General features: G+C 35.1%; 1 protein-coding gene across 1 annotated transcript; it reads left to right on the forward strand.

Moving 5' to 3' along the window:
• Positions 1-2392: 2392 nt before the first annotated feature.
• LOC132715085 (uncharacterized) lies at positions 2393-26157 on the forward strand (the record flags this gene model as incomplete). The annotated part of the gene is made up of 5 exons (XM_060698059.1): positions 2393-2720; positions 13118-13194; positions 16175-16231; positions 18314-18641; positions 26081-26157. Coding segments are annotated over 5 exons (867 nt in total), but the record flags the coding sequence as incomplete, so codon positions are not given.

Genomic DNA, 26157 nt, shown 5'->3' on the forward strand with positions numbered 1-26157 from the left:
TATTCATACATACAAGAATGATAAATGGGACACTGATATAAACACAATACGTCGCAAGTTTTTATTGTTGAAAAACTTTGATAAAATAATGTTTTTTCTTATTATTTCTTTTGTTTAATAATTTCTATATCTTCGCAACAGTAGTGTGGGAATGTCGGACAGCATTTTACTAAAATCAAGAAACTGAAGTTATTCTGCTAAAAAAAACATTAGTGATCTTCCTTATTTTATTGTGTTTAGAATCGAAATAATATCGTCTTAACGGTGTTTATCGGCTATTTAACCACCGGTTTTTGTCGTTTTTGTTACAAAAAAAAATTAACCATATTCCATACATATCAAATTCCAGACCGGTGTTTAAAAGCCGATAACACGCCTTAGAACATATTATTTCTTAAGTTAAAACTCAGCTTGAAAATCAGAATAAAATCAGTCGTTTTTACATTTATATGCTTTTTCTATGCCTAATGATAATTTAATAATTTTTTAAGGAAATTTTCTCAATGTCAGTAGCCTGTGTTCATGACAATACTAACCACCGTCTGGAAGATAAGTAAAAAGAACATTTTGTTGGAAAGAAAACAACAAATGAAACTTATGGTACAAAAATTGTCATAAGCTATATAACATATATAGAGGATATTGAATGAGTGTAGGTTTAATACTAAATTTATTGAACCAGTTGAATAAAATCATATTATGTGAGCCTCTGGCGAGCATAATATTGTTTTATTCAACGAGTTCAATAAATTTAGTATTGAATCTATAGAAATATAATATTCTATTTATCACATATATAAAATAAGAACGGTAAACTGTTAACAAGAGTCATTTCTCTTTGGCGCGCCTATATTGTAACGCTAACATTAGCGCGCTTTAACGCTATGTTTATAGTGCAAATGACGTGACGTCAAAGTGTTATTACACTAGTGTAATATCGTCTAGTGTAATATCGTTTTTATTTAATGGCTTTATTACACTCCTGCGCCGCGGTTTATGTGATAAATAGAGGATATTGAATGAGTGTAAGTTCAATACTGAATTTATTGCACAAGTTGAATAAAATTATATGCGAGCCTCTGGCGAGCATAATATTATTTTATTCAACGAGTGCAATAAATTCAGTAATGAACTTACACGAATTTAATATTCTATTTATCACATACCCAAAATAAAGACCGTTTAAAGTGAAATAAGAGTCATTTTTCATTGACGCGCCTATAGTTAAACGCTAACATTTAGCGCGTCTTACACTATGTTTGTATAACGCTAATGACGTCACGTCAAAATATATGCACGGCCGTGCAATACCATATTTACGGAGTCGCAAAATCGGCACGGGTGTGTGATAAAGGTATTTTCTGCTGTATGTCACAGGAAACAACAATGTATTCAGTCAAAGTCAATTTTAATGGACATAACGTAGACCATATGTCGGCCATTTTGAAAACAGTATGTCATCATTTAAATTGCGGTAATGGTGTTACATTTCAGTTCATGTTTAAGTTAAAATTTCTACATATTATTTTGCTTAATTTTAAATATTAGAATTATCCTTACTTAGTAACTCTAAATTTATTTTTCAACAAACAAGAACATTTAGAAAATGATGATTGTTTCAGACATACGCACAAATTAAATGGACTATTGTTGCATTTTGCAGAAATTTGTTAAATGTTGTTCTGTTTTACGATTTAAAATATTTTGCACAAAAAAAATGTTGTATAGGTGTATGAATAAATATGTCAATTCTGACCAATTTTAACACTGATCACATGAAAATATGCCATTACCGTGAAATAAGTGATGACGCAGAATTAGTGATGTTGAGGAGTATATTTTTTTTTTTCATCGCCTCTTATTTAAAATCACAGGTGCTCGTCAAGTCTAGGTACCCATACAACTCTCACCCCCCCCCCCAAAATAAAAATTAAAAAGCACCAAAACAACTTTTTTGTGATAAATTAAAGAAAAAAATAGAACTTTACTAGGACAAGCTCACTCACTGTGGAACAACCACAATGTCTAGTTCTGTAACAATAAAAGCTATTTTGCTACTCTTTACACATCATGCATTTAAACTCGGACACTCCAACTTGTTAAAATCTTGCAAAACCACAGTGATTATGGGCCATTTTGTTGAAAACAAAAGTATAAAGCATACACCGTATTGTTCCGCTGTCCTGGTCCCCTACGACTACGTTCGCAGAACAGTAGACAACAGTAACAGTTGAATTGATGGTTCTTGGTTTTAAATCACAAACAAGCAGAACTAGCACTACCAACTTCAAGTGTTTGTTGCTTTAATACATTTTAAAGAACTACATGTATTTGAATTATATCAGTGTTGCATAGAAATTTTCTTTATCTTTTTATTTTAATTTACTTTCAGAAAATGTTAACATACCATATTACTGGTCTTGCTATTAGAGGGTATGATAAAACTTGTAAGCAGTGGAAACCGGAAAAAAATGAAGTTCTTGAGTGCAGTTGTGAGGGGGCAGTTGTTGTGATGAAAGGAAAAGTAAACTGTGGCTCTGTGCCCACAGATATACAGGAAGAGTCAAAAAAGTTTATATTGGCTGGTGGCAGTATAAAAGCTGAAGTTATAGATATAAATCCAAGGTATAGAGGTAAAGGGAAAGAAATACCTTGCATATATATTTGGTCTGGTCTGAACAATCAATTGATCAAGGATGCAGGGAAGGCAGCTAAATTAGGTATTTTAGTCTTATTTATATTTATATTATGTTATTTTGAAAATGATGAAAAAAGTACAGTTGTTGTGTTGCCTTGAAAAAAGGCTTCATATGGGTGTTACTTTAGTTGGCGGTGTCGGCGTCCCCTTAAGCTTGTCCGGAGCATAAGTCAGTCATTATAAGTTTGATTTACTTCAACCTTGGTATGCATGCTTCTTATAATGACCCGAAGTGCAGTGCACAAGAACCAGTACTCTGCACTTCTTAATTTTTGAGTTATTGCCCTGAATGTTAATTTTCATACTTTATTTTTATCCGGGCCATTTCTCCTAATGTATAAAAGCTATGGACTTGAAACTTTATAGGATGATAGATCTCATTAAGAAGAAGTGCAGTGCACAAGAACCGGTACTCTGCACTTCTTTTTGGCTCAACTATTTGATAAGAATAAGTAGAGCTATTGAAGTCCGCGTCAGCGTAACAACTTCTGTTAAAGTTTTTGTAATACCTCAAATATTTTCAAAGTCCATTGACATATGGCTTTGAAACTTTGCACACTTGTTCAACATCATGACCCCAACCTGTAGACAGGAGGAGGTAACTGTATCAAGCATTTTGAAAGAATTATGCCCCTTTTTCGACTTAGAATTAACGTTTAAGTTTTTGTAATACCTCAAATATTTTCAAAGTCCATTGCCATATGGCTTTGAAACTTTGCACACTTTACACCATCATGACCCCAACCTGAAGACATGAGGAGGTAACTGTATCAAGCATTTAGACAGAATTATGCCCCTTTTTCGACTTAGAATTTATGTACACGTTTGCATACCGCCCCAGATTATTTTCATATTCTATTGACATCTGGCTTTGAAACAAGTTGAAATTTTATACTCTTCTGTGGGAGGGTAATAGGACTCTCTCCAAGGCCTATAACTGTAACATGGATTTAAAGAAAAATTTTGCCCTTTTGTAAACTTAGAAAATTTTACATTTTCAAGGCTCTTTACTATCAAGCACTAAGAATAGTTGAGCGTTGCTGTCCTACCTACAGCTCTTGTTTTTTGAGTTATTGCCCTTTGTTAATTTTCATACTTTATTTTTGTCCAGGCCATTTCTCCTAAAGTATAAAAGCTATGGACATGAAACTTCTTAGGATGATAGATCTCATTAAGAACTTAGAAGAAGTGCAGTGCACAAGAACCTGAACTCTGCATTTCTTATTTTTTGAGTTATTGCCCTTTGTTAATTTTCATACTTTATTTTTGTCCAGGCCATTTCTCTTAAAGTATAACAGCTTTATATGGTCTTTTAACTTCATAGGATGATAGATCTCATTAAGATAAAGTGCAGTGTACAAGAACTGGTACTCTGCACTTCTTATTTTTGAGTTATTACCCTTTATTAATTTTCATACTTTATTTTTGTCAAGGCCATTTCTCAAAAATTATAAAAGCTATAGACTTGAAACTTCATAGGATGATAGATCTTATTGATAAGAAGTGCAGTGCACAGAAACTGCTGCTCTGCATTTTTAGCTCGACTTTTCTATGAAAAGGGGAGCTATCCTACTCGCCCCGGCGTCGGCGTCGGCGTCGGCGTTGGCGTCGGCGTCGGCGTTGGCGTCACACCTTGGTTAAGTTTTTCGTACCACCCCACTTTATTTCAGAAGTACTACAAGTATGGCTTTGAAACTTACCATACTTGTTCACCATCATAACCTCCATCTACAGACAAGAGTACATAACTCTGTCAAGGTTTTTGACAGAATTATGGCCCTTTTTTGACTTAGAAAGTGTATTGAGCTTGGTTAAGTTTTTTGTACCACCTCACTTTATTTCAAAACCATTGGAGGTATTGCTTTGAAACTGACCATACTTGTTTACCATTACGACCTTCATCAACAGACAAGAGGACATAACTCTGTCAAGGTTTTTGACAGAATTATGCCCCTTTTTGACTTAGAAAATACATTGAATATGGGTAAAATCCACTTATTGCCTTAACCCTTTGAGATATTGCTTTGAAACTTTTAATGCTATTTCACATCATTACCCCCATCTGTACGCAAGAGAAGGTAACTCTGTCAAGGATTTGTTTTAAAAATTAAGGCCTTTTATCGACTTAGAATCTTGGTTAAGTTTTTAGTACCAGTCCACTTTTTGACTGAACTGTTTGAGATATTAATTTGAAAGTTGGAATACTTGTTTACAATCATGATTTTTTTTCTTTCTTACCAGCCCTCTTTTGACTTAAACATTTCAAACTTTGCTGCAGTGTTCAAGGGTATCACACAATTCAGTAAAATAATTCTTCACTAAATATCTTAATGCTCATGGCCATTGTTCACTTTAAAAATACAGAGATTCTTGTATTGCCTTTTACTGCAAAAACTTTTTTTATTGGCAAGCAATAAAAAAGTCGAGCGCGCTGTCTTACGGACAGCTCTTGTTTATTTTTTGAGTTATTGCCCTTTGTTAATTTTCATATTTCATTTTTGTCCTGGCCATTTCTCCTAAACTATATTGTTCACAAGGCGATACATCCGACTTGCGGTTTTCTAATATTGTTTTTAGCTTACCTAAAAACAATTGCTCAATAGTGAGTTTTTGTCATTGCAAAATGTCCCCTTTGCCTCAATAGTCATACTCTTGAAAAAAAATATTTTGGGTTTTTCCCAGCTTATCCGCAAAGGAACTCTGGAACAGGACCGCATATTGCGGCACATAAACCCGAATCCGTACCGGCTTTAAATATTGTTTGTCCGACCTTTGAATATCTTTTCATATTATGCGAGCGGATGGTCTTTAATTATCTAATCTCAATTTAATATAATCTGCTAATTTAAAAATCAGTAAAATTTACGGTATATTGAAAAAAGAAAAGGAGTGACATCCGCCATTTACCGCAACGTTCGGCGTAAGTTATCCCCCTTGATATGCTTGATTTTTGTTTAAATTTTTCTAGTAATGAATTCCAGATGAGTGCCAAAAATATTTATCTTTGGATCATGTTTTAATATTCCTTTTTTCAGTTAGGCAAAATCAGTTGGACCATATTACTAAACTGTCTGTTTTCTCCATGTTAAAGAATCAAAACACGAATACGCCCGTTATAATGCCGCCTATACATGTCAACACGTGTAAACGATAAACCGTTAACGTTATATCCGGACAATACCTGATAGTTGACAAAAATAACGGGAACAAAATTCTGAAAAAATAGTAATCAATTGTAACCAAAGGGGAAAAACTCATGCCGAAAACGTTGCGGCGAATGGCGGATGTCACTCCTTGTCTTTTTAGCTCACCTGTCACAAAGTGACAGGGTGAGCTTTTGTGATCGCTTTTCGTCCGGCGTCTGTCCGTCCGTCCGTCCGTAAACTTTTACTTTAAATGACATCTCCTCATAAACCACTTAGCCAATTTCATCCAAACTTCACAGGAATGTTCCTTTGGTGGTCACCTTTGAAAATTGTTCAAAGAATTTAATTCCATGCAGAACTCTGGTTGCCATGGCAACCAAAAGAAAAAACTTTAAATATCTTCTTTTTAGGAACCCAAAGAGCTAGAGCTAAGATGTTTAGCATGAAACATCTTCTAATGAGTGTCTACCAAGTTTGTTCAAATAAAAGCCCTGGTGTCAAAATTGGCCCCGCCCCAGGGGGTTATTGATTTTCCCTATATGCATATAGTAAAAACTTAAAAAATCTTCTTTTAAAGAACTCAAAGAGCTAGAGCTAAGATATTTAGCATGAAACATGTTCTAATGGGTTTTTACCAAGTTTGTTCAAATAAATTCCCTGGGGTCAAATTCCCTGGGGTCCCTGGCCCTGCCCCGGGGGTCATTGGTTTTTTCTTATATGTGTATATATAGCAAAAACTTCAAAAATCTTCTTTGAAAAAAACCAAATAGCTAGAGTTTAGATATTAAGCATGAGACATCTTCTAGTGAGTGTCTATCAAGTTTGTTCAAATAAAAGCCCTTGGGTCAAAATTGGCCCTGCCCTGGGGGTCATTGATTTTCCTAATATGTGTATAGCAAAAACTTAAAAATCTTCTTTGAAAAAATCCAAATAGCTAGAGTTTAGATATTAAGCATGAAACATCTTCTAGTAAGTGTCTACAAAGTTTGTTCAAATAAAAGCCCTGGGGTCAAAACTGGCCCTGCCCCTGGAGTGTCAATGTTTTTAACTATATTTGTATAGTAAAAACATAAAAAGCTTCTCTTAAAAAACCCAATGAGTTAGAGCTTAGATATTAAGCATGAAACATCTTCTTATGGTTGTCTACCAAGTTTGTTCAAATAAAAGCCGGGGGGGGGGGGGGGCTGGTCATTGTTTTACATTATATGTGTGTAGTAAACACATCATGAAACATCTTCTAATGGGTGCCTTCCAAGTTTGTTCAAATAAAAGCCCTGGGGTTTAAACTGGCCCCGCTCCGGGGGCCTATATACAGGTGAGCGACCTCAGGGCCATCATGGCCCTCTTGTTTTATAATATCGTAAAATTTGACCAGTTTTAAAAGAGACAGATTGGGTTTAATTGATAACATATTTTTTGAGTCCATACACTCGGATAATACTAAAAGATATTTAGATGTAGCAGAAACATTTTTAAAAACCGTTAAACGATCCAAAATATGCGTCGCAATCTGCGGTCCCGTTCTCGAGTTCCTATGCTTATCCGGGGGTACAAGCAAACTTTTACAGTTACAGCTCCAAAAAATAAGCGCAAAAGGTTAACTTATCCGATTCCATTGTGTCAGGTAGTGGACCTTGTAGCGCTAAGAGTAAACGTTTGTTTGTACCAGGGAAAAAGCTTGTAAAAACCCACATTTAATGTGTTCCGGTTAACATCTGTTATCAAACTTCATAGGAATGATCCTTTACATAGTTCACCTTCTACTAAAGTTATATAAATAGTTCCAGTCTGATGCATGAGTAGTTTACAGGAGTTATAAAATAAGTCTATCAAATGTGCATTTCAAATACATGTACATGGATGGCAAGATATTTACAGTTGTAATAGAGTAGCAGAAATTCAGAATAACCAATAGCAAACTTTTAAACAAAAACAAAATTTATTGTTTATAACAAATTACTATATCACTTAATATGTTATCATAATGCAAAAAATTACGATGTTTTACTGCATTTATCCAACATTCTGTAATAGATCACTCACTAGAAAGTTTAGATCAATGTAGATTCTATAAACTTAATAAAATTTCTACAATGTTCCTCAATGAGTCATACAAATTTGACAGGAACAATATAGGTAGAAACAAGTTAATGATTAATTCTAAAAATAGCAATCAAAATATAAACTACATGTAGACATGTATAAGTCAACATTTTTGCAACATCCATCCATGCTTCCTTCCTGCCATCCGCACTTTTAGTTTGATTTAAATAATGTGTAGCACATTGGGATAATGTGTTGAATAAAACATGATCTTTGGCGCAAAGGCCAAGGTCCTATTTTGACAACAAAGGAGATTTTCAAAAAAGTACATTGATAAATAGTTTCTTTCTGGTCAACAATTCTGTCATTCTCGGACACCTCTGTGGAGTAGTGGCGACATATTGGGATCACTTCTCTGTTGTCTGTCCGTTTGCCACAAAACTTGTCCGTACTACTGCTCATAATCAACTGGTGAAATTTCATCCAAACTTTTCAGGAATGATCAGTACCAAGTCTAGTTGTGCATATTTTCAGCATTTTCTAGTTCAATGATTTTTGTCTGAGTTATGGCCCTTTAATAATTTTTATTTTTAAAGTTTGTACGGACTACTCCTCTTATACCACTAATGCAATATAAATGAAACTTTACTGGATTGATCTGTAGCTTAAGTCCTTGCGCATATTGCACAGGTTTTTTGATTGAATGATTTTTATCCCCCGCCGATGGAGTCGGGAGGGGGATATAGTTTTGGCGTTGACAGTCCATCCGCACTACCGAATAGGGAAATAGGGCCATCTAACTGTAAACAGAACAAAAGAGAACAATAGAGTTCATTCCGTAACAATAGAGTAAGGGGCCATCGGCCCTCTATTAAACAATAGAAAATAACAAAAGAAATAGCCCCTTATTCCATTTCCGCCGGACATTCGTCCGTCCGAATTTCGTTTCCGGAGTAGTTCTCTGCAACTACTGGCTGGAATTCAAGGAAACTTTATGGGAATCATCAATATCAAGAAGAGATGCGCATCTGTCCGTCCGTCCGTCCGAATTTCGTTTCCGGAGTAGTTCTCTGCAACTACTGGCTGGAATTCAACGAAACTTTATGGGAATCATCAATATCAAGAGGAGATGCGCATATCGTCGGCTGGTTCCGGTCCGACCCTTTAACTCAGAGTTATGGCCCTTGATTAGTTATGTAGTATGTATATAGAGTAAAAATCGTTTCCAGAGTAGTTCTCTGCAACTACTGGCTGGAATTCAACGAAACTTTATGGGAATCATCAATACCAAGAGGAGATGGGCTTATCGTCGGCTTGTTCCGGTCAGACACTTTAACTCAGAGTTATGGCCCTCAATTAGTTATGCAGTATGCATATAGAGTAAAAATCGTTTCCGTGCTACTTCTCTGCAACTACTGGCTGGAATGCAACGAAACTTTATGGGAACCTTCAATACCAAGAGGAGATGTGCATATCGTTGGCTTGTTCCAGTCAGACACTTTAACTCAGAGTTACATGTATGGCCCTTGATTTGTTATGCAATATGCATATGGAGTAAAAATTGTTTCCGGAGTAGGTCTCTGCAACTACTGGCTGGAATTCAATGAAACTTTATGGGAATCATCAATATCAAGAGGAGATGCGCATATCGTCGGCTTGTTCCGGTCAGACCCTTTAACTCAGAGTTATGGCCCTTGATTAGTTATGTAGTATGCATATAGAGTAAAAATCGTTTCAGCGCTACTTCTATGCAACTACTGGCTGGAATTCAACGAATCTTTATGAGAACCTTCAATACCAAGAGGAGATGCGCATATTGTCGGCTTGTTCCGGTCAGACTCTTTAACTCATAGTTATGGCCCTTGATTAGTTATGCAGTATCCATATAGAAAAATATTTGTTTCCTCGCTACTTCTCTGCTTCTACTGGCTGGAATTCAACGAAACTAAAATTATGGGATACTAAGAGGAGATGTGCATATAGTCACCTTGTTCCCGGTCAGATACTTATAACTCAGATTTATGGCCCTTGATTAGTTATGTAGTATGCATACATCTCATTGGCATTTCCAGATTTTACTATTTAACACAAAATTATGGCTCTGTTATTGCCCTGAATATTTATCAAGTTCAAAGAATATTACTGTTTATGCCATGATTAATATATAAATAAAGCCTTATGTCTTCAGTTGTTGTGTTAATAATAACCAGTACTCAGTGGGGGATATAAATTCAACGAATTTGCTTGTTGGCTGAGTTATGGCCCTTTTATAAAAAAAAGGAGTTTTTTTTTGTGTGTAGCCAGATACACAAAAGCTTGTATGGATAATTCTCAAAAACTACTGGTGCAATTTCATCCAAACTTTACAGGAATGATCAGTAACGAGTCTAGTTGTGTGTGTATTCAGCTTTTTATGGTTCATTGAATTTGTCAGAGTTATGGCCCTTTAATTATTTTTATTAATTAATGTTTCTCTATACTACTCCTCTTATACAACTAATGCAATTTTAATGAAACTTTACAGGATTGATTGGTATACTTGTGCATGTTACATGGGTTTTCCGCTTGAATGATTTTTATATGCCCGAAAGGGCATATTATGTTATACCCCCTGGCGTCCGTCTGTCTGTCTGTCCGTCCGTCCATTAGCAATTTGGTTTCCGGAGCATAACTTAAGTTCCATTTGGTCCACAATGTTCAAACTTCATAGGATGATTGTCCATATTGGGTAGAAGACTCCTATTGATTTTGGGGTCAAAAGGTCAAGGTCACTATTACCTTAAAACTGAAAACAGTTTCCGGAGCATAACTTAAGTTCCATTCGACCCACAATGTTCAAACTTCATAGGATGATTGTCCATATTGGGTAGAAGACCTCTATTGATTTTGGGGTCACAAGGTCAAAGGTCAAGGTCACTATTACCTTGATACTGAAAACAGTTTTCCAGAGTTCCATTTGACCCACAATGTTCAAACTTCATAGGATGATTGTCCATATTGGGAAGAAGACCCCTATTTATTTTGGGGTCACAAGGTCAAAGGTCAAGGTCATTATTACCTTTATACTGAAAACAGTTTCCGGAGCATAACTTAAGTTGCATTTGTCCCACAATGTTCAAACTTCATAGGATGATTGTCCATATTGGGTAGAAGACCCCTATTGATTTTGGGGTCAAAAGGTCAAGGTCACTATATCCTTAAAACTGAAAACAGTTTCCGGAGCATAACTTAAGTTGCATTTGGCCCACAATATTCAAACTTCATAGATGATTGTCCATATTGGGCAAAAGACCCCTATTGATTTTGGGGTCAAAGGTCAAGGTCATTATTTATAACTTAAGTTCCATTCAACCCACAATATTCAAATTTCTTAGGATGATTGTCCATATAAGGTAGAAGACTCCTATTGATTTTGGGGTCACAAGGTCAAAGGTAAAGGTCATTATTAATAACTTAAGTATATACAACCTACAGCTGTAAAATTTTATAGGATGAACAGCTTATTCCCATGTCTTACACATGCTTCATCCTTACTAAAAAAAACAACACACTTTCAGGCATATAATGCTCCGCCTAGCGGTGCTCTTGTTGACTTAGTTATGGCCCTTGAATAAAAAGGTGCTTTTTTGTGTTGCCAGCTACATAGAAGTTGCAATTTTATCAAAACTTTATGGGAATGATCAATACCATGTCTTGTTGTGCATCTCATCAACATTTTTGGTTCATTGATTTTTGTCAGAGTTTTTGCCCTTTCATGATTTTAATTTTGAAATTTGTCTGGACTACTCCACTAATGCAATTTCAGTGAAACTTTACAGGATTGATCAAAAGCTCAAATTCTTGTGTATATTACACAGTGTTTTAGGTTGGATGATTTTTTGCCGAGGTATGGCTATCATGAGGCGACACATGTTATTACTGATGGCCCTTGTTAAATAACTTGGCAGAAATGTATTGGACATGATGACTAAGTGACTTGAACATCATAGGTCTTAATCTAATATTTTTGTCTCCCAAAATTTTTGGGACACATAAAATTATTGACTTTGCCTTCGTTGTCTGTTTGTCCGTCTGTCTGGTTGTCTGTCTGTCTTTATTAAGCTTGTCCCCCCTTCATAGGTCAAACTACTGGTGGATTTCAACAGTCAGTGATCAGTACCATCCCTAGTTGTGCACATCACTGGCACGTTCTGCTTCACTGCACAAAATGGCTGCCAGAGCTTAAAATAGAAAATTCTTGTCCGGCCTTCACAGGTCAAACTACATGTACTGGTTGGATTTCAACCAAACTTTACAGGAGTGATCAATACCATCCCTAGTTGTGCACATCACCAACACGTTACGCTTTGCTGCACAAAATAGAAAAATCTTGTCTGGCTTACATAGGTCAAGCTACTGGTGGGATTTCAATGAAACTTCACATGAGTGACCATACATAGTTTTGGGAGACATGTTTTTGTGACAAAAACCCTTCAAGTTATATTTTAGTTTGTCATGATGCATTGCCTAACGGAACTCTTAAAAAATTGAATAAATGAAATGAAGCGGATAATGTTCTTTGGGTCCAAAATGGCTAGACCCAGCATATACTTTTGTTATAAGCAAAATTCAGTACGCATATTTTTGTTTCTTTGGTTTTTTTACACAAATTTTAATACATTTTTGTCATGTCTTGGCAATCACTCCACCTTACCAGCTTTCCAGTGAAAAGTGATCAACTTCTTATCACATATAACTTCTTAAAACAGTGATGTGAGAAAAATGACCATTACACACAGTGTCCAAGATGATTCTTATGGAGAAATTACATCATGCCGATGGATTATAATCCTGGATAGGATCTGACCAATGTAAAAATTGTATGATATTAGCCATTTTTATTACGCTGCTTATTGAAATGAAAAACCTGGCAAATACTTTGGGGAGAAGTATTATACAAGTGTCAGGACACAAAGATTTCAACTTGGTTAATTTTTGCCTGGAAGTTGTAATATCCTAAACTAATGAAAGGGTTGAAACTGAAACACTTGTTCACTGTGATTATCTTACATGATGGGTACAGATCCCGTAACTGTTAAGTTACCTTTTCACAGAGTTTTACCCCTTTCTTACTGTCAAACACAGAGAATAGTCGAGTGGGCTGTCTGCAGACAGCTCTAATTGATAAAATTTGTTAGAATAGAAGCTTTCAAATATTGATGGTGTCAAAAAAATTAATTTTATGTTTTAGCTGTGGCCAAAGCAAGGAAAGTGTTTGGTGATGATGGAATTAAGTTTGAACAGCAAAAAATACCACCAGAAGAAAAGGTAAAAATCATATGCTAGTGTCAACAATTTTCTGTATGTCTTGTTAGGATTATCAGACCCATTCCCAATGGCAAATATGCTTTTTAAGAAATTCTCAATTGAATTTAATTTCCAACTTAAATTTCCTGATAACCATATGAACAGATTTGCTGATGTTCTTTCTGGTTTCTATCAAACAGATGTTTCCTTACATTTTATTAGCTCGACCAATTATTTTTTTTAAAAAGTAGAGGTATTGTTAAAGTCGTGTCGGCGTTGCTGTTGCCATCCGCAAACTTGTACCTTAATCATAACTTTTTAAGTTCTTGTTGTATTGTCTTCATACTTGGCCACAACAACCCTTGGGACAAGATCTTTCGGTAGACCAGACTAACCTTGACCTTCATCAACAAATGACCTTGACCTTCAAGGTCAAATGTCCGAATTTTGCTTGTTTCTTGCTATAATAAGCTATAACTTTGTAATTTTTAAATGGATTGTCTTCAAACTTGATCATAATAATCTTTTAGAATAGCCCTTTAAGTTAATCAGACAGACCTTTACCTTCACTCATAAATGACCTTTACTTTGAAGGTCAAATTATTTAAATTTTCATTTTTAGCTAGACTATTCGCAGAATATATATTTTTTTTCTTTTTTATCAACTGAGATATATGCCTAAACCTTCCCCCCCCCCCCCCCCAAAAAAAAAAAATAAAAAAATTATATACAGTCTACTCCACTTATAACGAGATCAGTATTTAAGAGGTCAGCTTATAACGTACATTTTACTGTGTCCCGGCCTTTTTCCTTCTATTTTCCTTTCATTTTATAATTATATTGCTTAAAACGAGGTCGGTTTTAGTGAGATATCGGTTACAACGTACATATATTCGCTGCCCATGGGTATTTTGAAACTTTTTGAGAAATACACTGCGTGACGTTTGAAAACGACATTTAAAATGTAGATCTACATATTAATAAAACCCTCGCGTTGGACGTAGTATGTGTTTTAATATTTTTTGTTTAAATTCTATGATAGCTAGATATATTTATATACATGTATTTTTAAATGAAACAAAAATCTTCTGAGTGAAAAGAGTTACCTCCCATTATATAATCTTCAAAAAGGATGTACACGAATGCAAAAGTAAAAATAAATGATGCTGGACAGTGTCAGATTTCTCAATTTGTTCTGTCTCGTTTATAACGAGACCCGGTTATAACGAGGAATCATGCAAAGTCCCAATGATTTCGTTGTATCCGGAGTGCACTGTATATGTATGTATGTATATAAGATCCTTGACTGTCAGATGTCATTTATTCTTAGAAAGGATTCATACTTTTTCAAAACTTTGAGTGTGACTAGACAGACCTATAAAAATTATTAAAAGGAAAACATAACTTTTTTGCTTAAGATTTATTTAAACCATTTATTTGTTTGCTTTCAGAAAAAGTAAAATAGTAAAGAAGTAAAAAAGTCAAGCATTGCCCCCAACCCGGTGGTGGCTCTTGTTGTCAATATTACTGTATTCGTTATGCTACAGTTGATTTTTGGTTTGGTTAGAATAATAAATAGCATACAATTCAAAATACTATGCCAAAACAGGTCAAAACAGCCTGAAAGAAGGTTTCAAAAGGTACCAAATATTTTCCCAATTAAACAATTTTAACGACGCAAAATTTCACAAACTGGTCTTGGCACTTTTTCCCAAAATGGCTAGGAAAAGGTCTGATCTAGACTTAACTGATATTTCATCTTTTGAGCAATTATGCTCAGAGGGGAGTCTTTGTAATGGCAAGTTGTTCATTGTCTATTGTCTGACATTATTCATAATTTCCTTTACATCTCCTCCTAAACAACATGGTTGATTGTGACCAAGTACAGATATGTTTCACTCACCTCATTTGTTAATGTTAATATGTCTTTTTATAAACAAGGCTATCTGTCTGATTTTTGTAGACAAGTTAATCCGCACTGTGTGGAAAAATATTCTGAATTTGGCATGATTATGACCATTTAAATGACTGATGTCAGAATTTCTTTAGTATAACTATAGAAAATTTTGTACCATTCTTTCTTGAATATAAGACAAGATTATCAACTGTTTACATTGGTGCTAGAAAATCCTGTTTAACACCCCCATGTAAAACAAGTCGCGTTCTTTAAATGACGTCATTGCCGCGCCTTTTATGAATGAATTGCATTCTTAGGATGTCATCATTTTACCGTTATGAATAAAGTTGTAGGTTCATATGCTACTATAAGAAAAAAGTGCGTAATAAGAATATCAGTTTTTGTAATTTCTTTTATGAAAATAAATGATATATATAATATGCAAGAAAAAGAATCAAACACCGGCTTTCGGTACAGATGGGAATATCCAGCTCTAGGGTAACTGTTTAGCGGAAACTCAGCAGAGCCTCGTTACTGCCGTAAACAGTTACCGTCAAGCTAGATTTACCAGTCTGTACCGGCAGTCAGTGTAAGATTCTTTTAGTCTTCAAGTGAGTTCTTTGTAGCCAATGACCCCATTTTTAGCTCACCTGAACAAAAAGTGCTCAGAGCTTTTGTGATCACAATTTATCTGGCATCCAACGTCCGTCAGCCAGAGCTTACATATGGATATTTATGTGGCTAGAGTAGGTAACTTTAATTTCTCTTTGATGTTATTCATTCCCTAAGGCTTTTATGTGGCTATTTTCCTTTATGTGGCTAAAAAGAACAATTGAGAGAACAATAGAGTAGCTACATTATTACTGTCTCATTAGAACGTCCATCTGTGCATCCATTGTCAACTTTTTATACAAACAACTTCTCAGAAACAACTTTCCAGTACCGCCCATGAACAGGCTCAATCAAACCGAGCCTGCAACATTTTACAATTTTGCCATGTTGGGCTTTCTTTAGGGATTCTGTTTTTCACTATTTCAGTATAAATTATCAAGGTTAATTGAATAAAAGTTTTCTTAATAAAAAGTTAACTTTTGATTCTTGCAGCCAGGAACATCTAGTGGAAATCGACCTGCAAAAAGCAGTAAAAAAGAGAATGAAAAGGTAAAGTCTCATTACCTGTCTTTTTATGATTTAAAACATAATTTGTTTTAGCTTAACTTTTTTTTAGCTCACCTGAGCTAGCTCAGGGTGAGTTTTTAGGATCGTTGAATGTCCGTCGTCTGTCGTCCGTCCACACTTGTTTGTTAACACTCTAGCAGTCACATTTTTGCCTCAATCATTATCAAACTTTGTCAGGATGCTAATCTAGGTAATAGCTTGTATGAGTATGAACATGAGTCATCTCGAATGAAAAACTAGGTCACAGGAGCTAAAAATAGAAAAACCTTGTTAACACTCTAGTGGTCACATTTTTGACTCAATTATCATCAAACTTGGTCGGGATGCTTGTCTAGGTAATTGCTCAAATGAGTTGGAACATGGGTCATCTCGGATGAAAAACTAGGTCACAGGAGCTAAAAATAGAAAAACTTTGTTAACACTCTAGAGGGCACATTTTTGCCTCAATTGTCATCAAACTTGGTCAGGGTGCTTGTCTAGGTAATTGCTCGAATAAGTTCAAACATGGGTCATCTCGGGTGAAAAACTAGGTCACAGGAGCTAAAGATAGAAAAATCTTGTTCACACTCTAGTAGCTACTGTTTTGATCCATTTATCCTGGAAATTGGTCTGAAAGTTTGTTTTGATGATTTCTAGGTCAAGTTCAAACATGGGTCATCTCGGATGAATAACTAGGTCACAGGAGCTAAAAATAGAAAAACCTTGTTAACACCCTAGTGTTCACATTTTTTACTCAATTATCATCAAAGTTGGTCAGGATGCTTGTCTAGGTAATTGCTCAGATGAGTCCGAATATAGGTCATTTTGGATCAAAAACTAGGTCACAGGAGCTAAAAATAGAAAAATATTATTTACACTCTAGTGGCTGCAGTTTTGACAAATATTCTGGAAATTTGTCAGGAAAGTTGTTTTGATGATTTCTAGGTCAAATTCAAAATGGGTCATCTCCGGACAAAAACTAGGTCACAGCAGCTTAAAATAGAAAAATCATGTTAAAACTCTTGTGGCTGCAGTTTTAATCCAAATATTCTGGAAGTTTGTCAGGAAAAGTGTTTTGATGATTTCTAGGTCAAGTTTGAATATGGGTCATCTCCGGTGGAAACTAGGTCACAGGAGCTAAAAATAGAAAAATATTATAACACATTAGGGGCTGGAGATTTGATCCTAAAATTCAGGGAAATTGGTCAGGAAGGTTGTTTTTATGATTTCCTGGTCAAGATCGAAGATGTGTCATTTTTGATAAAAAACTAGGTCACAGGAGCTAAAAATAGAAAAAGCTTGTAAACACTCTAGTGGCTGCAGCTTTGATCCAAATTTCCTGGAAATCGGTTAGGATAGTTCAATGTTTTGATGACTTGTAGGTCTAGTTTGAATATGGGTCATTTTTCTCTAACACTCTATTGGCTGCAGTTTTGATCCAAATATTCTGGATATTTGTCAGGAAGGTGTGATAATTTCTAGGTCAAGTTCCAATATGGGTCATCTCCGGTCAAAAACTAGGTCAAAGGAGCTAAAAATAGAAAAATCTCGTTAACACTCAAGTGATTACAGTTTTGATCCAAATATCCTAAATATTGTTCAGGAAGGTTGTATTGATGATTTCTAGGTCAAGTTTGAAGATGAGTCATCTTCTGTCAAAAATTAGGTAACAGGAGCTAGAAATAGAAAAAAGCTTGTTAACAGTCTAGTGGCTGCAGTTTTGATCCAAATTTCCTGGAAACCGGTCAGGAAGGTTGTTTTGATGATTTCTAGGTCATGTTCAAATATGGGTTATCTCTAAAATTTTATTGCTTGTCTTCATTTTCCTGGAAGATATTGTTAGTGTATTGAAATATTTGTCCTCCATATTGATGCATCGGGAGGTGAAATATTGCATCGCAATATATTGATATTTATAATTTCATTTCAATGCATACATCTAGGACAGGACAGATCGCAAAGCATCAATGAATCATTTCACCTCTAGTTTGTTGCTTTAACCCATTTTAAAGAACTACTTGTATTTGCATTATATCAGTGTTGCATAGAAATTTTATTTATCTTTTTATTTTTATTCTATTTCAGAAAATGTTAACATACCATATTACTGGTCTTGCTATTAGAGGGTTTGATAAAACTTGTAAGCAGTGGAAACCGGAAAAAAATGAAGTTCTTGAGTGCAGTTGTGAGGGGGCAGTTGTTGTGATGAAAGGAAAAGTAAACTGTGGCTCTGTGCCCACAGATATACAGGAAGAGTCAAAAAGGTTTATATTGGCTGGTGGCATTATAAAAGCTGAAGTTATAGATATAAATCCAAGGTATAGAGGTAAAGGGAAAGAAATACCTTGCATATATATTTGGTCTGGTCTGAACAATCAATTGATAAAGGATGCAGCGAAGGCAGCTAAGTTAGGTATTTTAATCTTATTTATATTATGTTATTTTGAAAATGATGAAAAAAGTACAGTTATTGTGTCGCCTTGAAAAAAGGCGAATATAGGAGTTACTTTTGTTGGCAGTGTCGGCGCCCCCTTAAGTCCGGAGCATAAGTCAGTCATTATAAGTCGGATTGACTTCAAACTTGGTATGCATGCTTCTTATAATGACACAAAGTGCAGTGCACAAGAACTAGTACTCTGCACTTCTTAATTTTTGAGTTATTGCCCTGAATGTTGATTTTCATACTTTATTTAAAACCGGGCCATTTCTCCTAATGTATAAAAGCTATGGACTTGAAACTTCATAGGATGATAGATCTCATTAAGAAGAAGTGCAGTGCACAAGAACGGTAGTCTGCACTTCTTATTTTTGAGTTATTGCCCTTTGTTAATTTTCATACTTTATTTTTGTCTGGGCCATTTCTCCTAATGTATAAAAGCTATGGACTTGAAACTTCATAGGATGATATATCTCATTAAGAAGAAGTGCAGTGCACAAGAACGGTAGTCTGCACTTCTTATTTTTGAGTTATTGCCCTTTGTTAATTTTTTGCCCTTTGTTTTGGGTTTTACGTCACATCAACACAGTATAGGTCATATCGCGATGTTCCAGCTTTATTGGTGGAGGAAGACCTCAGGTGCCCTTCCGTGAATTATTTCAGGCACGAACAGGCACCTGAGTAAAACCACCGACAATCCGTAAGCTAGCTGGAAAGCTTCCTCACATGAAAGAATCGAAAGTCCCTGTCGGGATTGGAACCCACAGCAGTGAGGGGCAAGTGGTTTGAAGTTAACAACCTTAACCACTCAGCCACGGACACGTTGTGACAGGTAGTGCACCTTATAGCTATAAGAGTAAAAGTTTGTTTGTACCAGGGAAAAAGCTTGTAAAAACCCTCATTTAACGAGTTACGGTTAACATCTGTTATCAAACTTCATAGGAATGATCCTTTAAATCTAAGGTCACCTTCTACTAAAGTTATTTAAATAGTTCCAGTCTGATGCACAAGTAGGTTACAGGAGTTATAAAATAAGTCTATAAAATGTGCATTTCAAATACATGTACCATACATGGATGGCAAGATATTTACAGTTGTAATAGAGTACCAGAAATTCAGAATAACCAGTATAAAACAAAATTTATTGTTTATAACAAATTATTATATCATTTAATATGTTATCATAATGCAAAAAATTACAATGTTTTATTGCATTTATCCAACATTCTGTAATAGATCACTCACTAGAAAGTTTAGATCAATGTAGATTCTATAAACTTAATACAATTTCTACAATGCCCCGCAGTGAGTCATACAAATTTGACAGGAACAATCTAGAACAAGTTAATGATTAATTCTAAAAATAGCAATCAAAATATAAACTACCTGTAAACATGTATAAGTCAACATTTTTGCAACATCCATCCATGCTTCCTTCCTGCCATCCACACTTTTAGTTTGATTTGAATAATGTGTAGCACATTGGGATAATGTGTTGAAGAAACAACATGATCTGTGGTGCAAAGGTCAAGGTCACATTTTGACCACAAAGGAGATTTTTCAAAAAAGTACATTGATAAATAGTTTCTTTAATTTGTGGTCAACAATTCTGTTATTTTTGGACACCTCTATGGAGTAGTGGCGACATATTGGGATCACTTCTCCATCGTCTGTCTGTCCGTTTGTCACAAAACTTGTCCTGACGACTCCTCATAAACTACTGGTGCAATTTCATCCAAACTTTTCAGGAATGATCAGTACTAAGTCTAGTTGTGCATATTGTCAGCGTTTTGTGCTTCAATGATTTTTGTCCAAGTTATAGGCCTTTAATAATTTTTATGCTCCCCGAAAAATTTAGGGGTAGCATATAGTCGGCGCCTTGTCCGTCCATCCGTCTGTCCGTCCGTTGTCTTGTCCTGAGCATAACTTGAAAACCCTTGGAGATAATTTGTTGAAACTTTATACAGTGGTAGAGGGCATTGAGGGGGAGTGCAGTGTCAAAGAACCATAACTCTTTTTTGCCCGGTTTTTGAATTATCTCCCCTTATTGAAAAATCTTGTCCGGGGCATAACTCTAAAACTATAAGAGATATCAACATGAAACTTTGTAGGTGAATAGATCTCAATGGGTAGATGTGCAGTGCATAAGAACAATAACTATTTTTGTCCTAATTTTGGAGTTATTGCCCTTTGTTAATTTTAACACTTTAAACTTTGTCCGGAACATAACTCTAAAAGTATAAGAGATATCAAGATGAAACTTTGTAGGTGAATAGATCTCAATGGGTAGATGTGCAGTGCATAAGAACAATAATTCTTTTTGTCCTAATTTTGGAGTTATTGCCCTTTGTTAATTTTAACACTTAGAACTTTGTCTGGAACATAACTCTAAAACTATAAGAGATATCAAGATGAAACATTGTAGGTAGATAGATCTCATTGAGTAGAGGTGCAGTTCAAATGAACCATAACTCTTTTAAGCCTCATTTTTGAATTATCTCCCCTTTTAGAAAAATCTTATCCAGGACATAGCTGTTAAACTATAAGAGATATCAACATGAAACTTTGTAGGTAGATATATCTCAATGGGTAGATGTGCAGTGCACAAGAATCATAACTCTGCTTAGCCTAATTCTGGAGTTATTGCCCTTTGTTTATTTTTACTTTTTGAAGTTGTCCGGGACATAACTCGGAAATCATAAGAGATATCATCAAGAAACTTTGTAGGTTGATAAATGACATTGATTAGAAGTGCAGTGCAAAGAGCAGTAACTTTGCCTTGCCGAATTTTGGGATTATTGCACTTTGAACTTTTTCCAGGGACATAACTCTGAAACTACAAGAGGTGTACTTTCCTGTGTCCAAAACCTATTCGGGGAGCTCATCCGGCTTAAACCGGGCTCTTGTTATTTTTAAAGTTTGTCCGGACTACTCCTCTTATACCACTAATGCAATTTCAATGAAACTTTACCGGATTGATCTGTAGCTTAAGTCCTTGTGCATATTGCACAGGTTTTTAGGTTGAATGATTTTTGGCTGAGTTATGGCCCTTTTATAAAGAGGTGTGTTTTTTTTGTGTGTAGCCAGATACACAAAAGCTTGTATGGATAATTTCCAAAAACTACTGGTGCAATTTCATCCAAACTTTACAGGAATGATCAGTAATGAGTCTAGTTGTGCATATATTCGACTTTTTGTGGTTCAATGCATTTTGTCAGAGTTATGGCTATGGAACGCCATAGCTGCCTCATGTTTTTACATTTCTTTTTATCTTGCCCAGAAAGCATCTTATTATGTCAAATATAAGCGTTGTAATGCCATTGTAATTTGTCGACTTGTCTAAACATTGCCTTATTATGCGTAGCAGTAGTCTTATCTCTTTAAAATGTGATGTTGACTTGTGTTAACATTGTTTGATTTTTTCAAACAGTAGTGTTATCATGTCAAGATGTCGTTTTGGTGTGTCTGAAATGTGTCCTATTATGTCAACTTGTCGCGCTATTTGGTCAAATTGTTGAGCTGTTTTGACAAAAGACAGTCTGATCATTTGAAACAGTAGTGTTCTCTTGTCGTAATTTGGTGTTGCCTTGTAAAAGCACAGCTTTATTTTATCAAACTGCCATGAAATTTTGTCAAAATACGGTGTTTAAATGCCTTAACATCGTCTTATTGTGTCAAACAACTGTGTTAATTTGCCAACGTACACTACTGAGTTGTCTTTTTATATCAAATATTCGAATTATCTTGCCAAAATGGAGTGTTGACTGGGCTAAATCATGCCTTATTATGATAAACTGTATGCTATTTTAACAAAAAGCGGTTTTGACTTGTCTTATAAAGTCAAAAAATTGCGGTATCTTGTCGAAATGTGGTTACAAGACGTGTCTAAACTCTTTCTTATAATGTAAAACAGAAGTGTTATATTGTCGAATTTTGATGTTTTCTTGTAAAACACAGATTCTGAAATAGTCTTTAATTGCATGTATTGTGTTTGATAATTGTCTCAATTTGTTCAAATTTAGTTCTGTCTTGAGAAAGCGCTGTCTGATTTTGCGAAACTGCCCCGTTATCTTTTTTGCTCTATCTTTTTACGCTCCGCGCGGGCTCTGGTCACGTGATACTAAATTTTGACAACATCCCATCTGGACAGGATAACACGATTATCTGACATAATGAGACGGTATTTAGACATGTTAACGTCATAAACTGGCAAGTTAACGCCACTGTACTACATAATGATACTGTGTTTCAAAAAGTAAACACCACATTTGAAAAGGAAAAATGATACTTCGCCATAAAAGGGCGATGTTTATTAAAATTAACACCGAACCTTGAAAAAATAAAATGACATTTTGTCTAAAAGACAGTAATTTTAGACAAATCATCACCACGTTTTGACAAGATGACATGACTATTTGACATAATAAGACAAATATAGACAAGTTGAATCTGCATTTGGACAAAATAGCATGAAAGTTTGACAAATTAAAATTGCCTTTTAACAGTTCATAACCATAATTTGTAAAGATACCACCATTATTTCACATAATGAGACGGTGTTTAGGCCGGTTAACATAAAGTTTGGATAAAATTGCATGGCGATCTGAGAAAATAAGGCAGTGTAAAAAAATTAGACATGTCAAATTACCATCTTTCGACGAGTCAACAGTACTGTTTGACATAATAAAATAACGTTTACACAAACAAACACAATTTATTGGCAAGTCAACGATAGTATTTCACATAATAAGTATATTTTTAGACAGGATAACAACAGTTTTAGACAAGAAAGCAAAGATGTTTTTGCAAAATAAGACAGAATAACACCACCATATACTAAGCAACATAACAGTTTGACAAAACAGGACAGCGCTCAGCCAGGTCAATATAATGGTTGAACAAGATATCACTACTAGCTGACATAATAAGACATGAGTTTGACAAGTTGACACAAAGTTCCGACAAGATAACACTACTGTTTCACATTATTAAAAATAAGACAATTTCTAGACAAATTACCACCACAGTTTGACAAGACAGCATGCTATTTTGACATAAAAGGCATTCTCTTAGCAAGATAACACCGAATTTGAACACAATGACATGGCAGTCTGACAAAATGTGACGATGTTTAGACAAGTCAATACCACATTTGGACAAGACAAAACAACAGTATAACATAATACAACAGTGTCATAACATACCAGGATCACATTTGGACAAGATGACACCAACTTCCGACAAGATAACACTACTGTTTCACATGATAAGACAATTTCAAGACAATTCAACACCACATTTAAACAAGTCTGTGCTCAGACATATTGAAATCTCAATTCGAAAAGATGGCCTGCATGTTAGACATATTAAGACTTCCATTCGGCATGTTAACACCGGATTTGCATATGATAACATGACTTTTTGAAATAATAAGACAGTGTTAAGACAAGTCAGCACTACGTTTTGACAAGAGAAAATGAATAATTGACCTAATAAGACTTCGTTAAGACAGGTTCTCATAAAACGTTGACAAGCCAACACTTCTATTATACATAATAAGTCGCTTTTAGGGAAAAATAAAACGAAATGTAACAACATGAGGCAGCTATGGCGTTCCATAGGCCTTTAATTATTTTTTATTAATTAAAGTTTGTCTATACTACTCCTCTTATACCACTTATGCAATTTTAATGAAACTTTACAGGATTGATTGGTATACTTGCGCATATTACACAGGTTTTCCACTTGAATTATTTTTGACTGAGTTATGGCCCTTGAATAAAAAAGGGCTTTTTTGTGTTGCCAGCTACATAGAAGTTGCAATTTCATCAGAACTTTATTGGAATGATCAATACCATGTCTAGTTGTGCATCTCATCAACATTTTTCGGTTCATTGATTTTTGTCAGAGTTTTTGCCCTTTCATGATTTTAATTTTGAAATTTGACTACTCTTGTTATACCACTAATGCAATTTCAATGAAACTTTACAGAATTGATCAAAAGCTCAAATTCTTGTGTATATTACATAGGATTTTAGGTTGAATGATTTCTTGCCGAGGTATGGCTATCATGAGGCGACATATGTCATCACTGATGGCTCTTGTTAAATAACTCGGCAGAAAAGTATATGAATCACTAAGTGACTTGAACATCATAAGTCTTAATCTAATAATTTTGTCTCCCAAATTTTTTGGGACACATAAAATTATTGTTTTTGCCTTCCCTGTCTGGTTGTCTGTGCGTCTGTATTAAGCTTGTCACCCCTTCACAGGTCAAACTACTGGTGGGATTTCAACTAAACTTTACAGGAGTGATCAGTACCATCCCTAGTTGTGCACATCACCGGCATGTTCCGCTTCACTGCACAAAATGGCCGCCAGAGCTTAAAATAGAAAAAATTAGAATATTCTTGTCCGGCCTTCACAGGTTAAACTACTGGTTGGATTTCAACCAAACTTTACAGGAGTGATCAATACCATCCCTAGTTGTGCACATCACCAACACGTTACGCTTTGCTGCACAAAATAGAAAAATCTTGTCTGGCTTACATAGGTCAAGCTACTGGTGGGATTTCAATGAAACTTCACATGAGTGACCATACATAGTTTTGGGAGACATGTTTTTGTGACAAAAACCCTTCTAGTTATATTTTGATTTGTCATGATGCACTGCCTAACAGAACTCTTAAAAAATTGTATGAATAAAATGAAGCGTATAATGTTCTTTGGGTCCAAAATGGCTAGACCCAGCAAATACTTTTGTTATAAGCAAAATTCAGTATGCATATTTTTGTTTCTTTGGTTTTTTTACACAAATTTTAATACATTTTTTTCATGTCTTTGCAATCACTCCACCTTACCAGCTTTCCTGGATAACTGACCAGTGAAAAGTGATCATCTTCTTATCACATTTAATTTCTAAAAACAGTGATGTGAGAAAAATGACCATTACACACAATGTCCAATATGATTCTTATGGAGAAATTACGTCTTGCCGATGGATTATAATCCTGGGTGGGATCTGACCAATGTAAAAATTGTATGATATCAGCCATTTTTCTTACGCTGCTAATTGAAGTGAAGTGAAAAACCTGGCAAATACTTTGGAGAGAAGTATTACACAAGTGTCAGGACACAAAGATTTCAACTTGGTTAATTTTTGCCTGGAAGTTGTAATATCCTAAACTAATGAAAGGGTTGAAACTGAAACACTTGTTCACTGTGATTATCTTACATGATGGGTACAGATCCCGTAACTGTTAAGTTACCTTTTCACAGAGTTTTACCCCTTTCTCACTGTCAAACACAGAGAATAGTCGAGTGGGCTGTCTTGCAGACAGCTCTAATTGATAAAATTTGTAAGAATAGAAGTTTTCAAATATTGATGGTATCAAAAAATTAATTTTATGTTTTAGCTGTGACCAAAGCAAGGAAAGTGTTTGGTGATGATGGAATTAAGTTTGAACAGCAAAAAATACCACAAGAAGTAAAG

This window comes from Ruditapes philippinarum, unplaced genomic scaffold (genome assembly GCF_026571515.1).
Source record: "Ruditapes philippinarum isolate M1 unplaced genomic scaffold, ASM2657151v2 ctg4551_1_1_1_1, whole genome shotgun sequence".
NCBI lineage: Eukaryota > Metazoa > Mollusca > Bivalvia > Venerida > Veneridae > Ruditapes > Ruditapes philippinarum.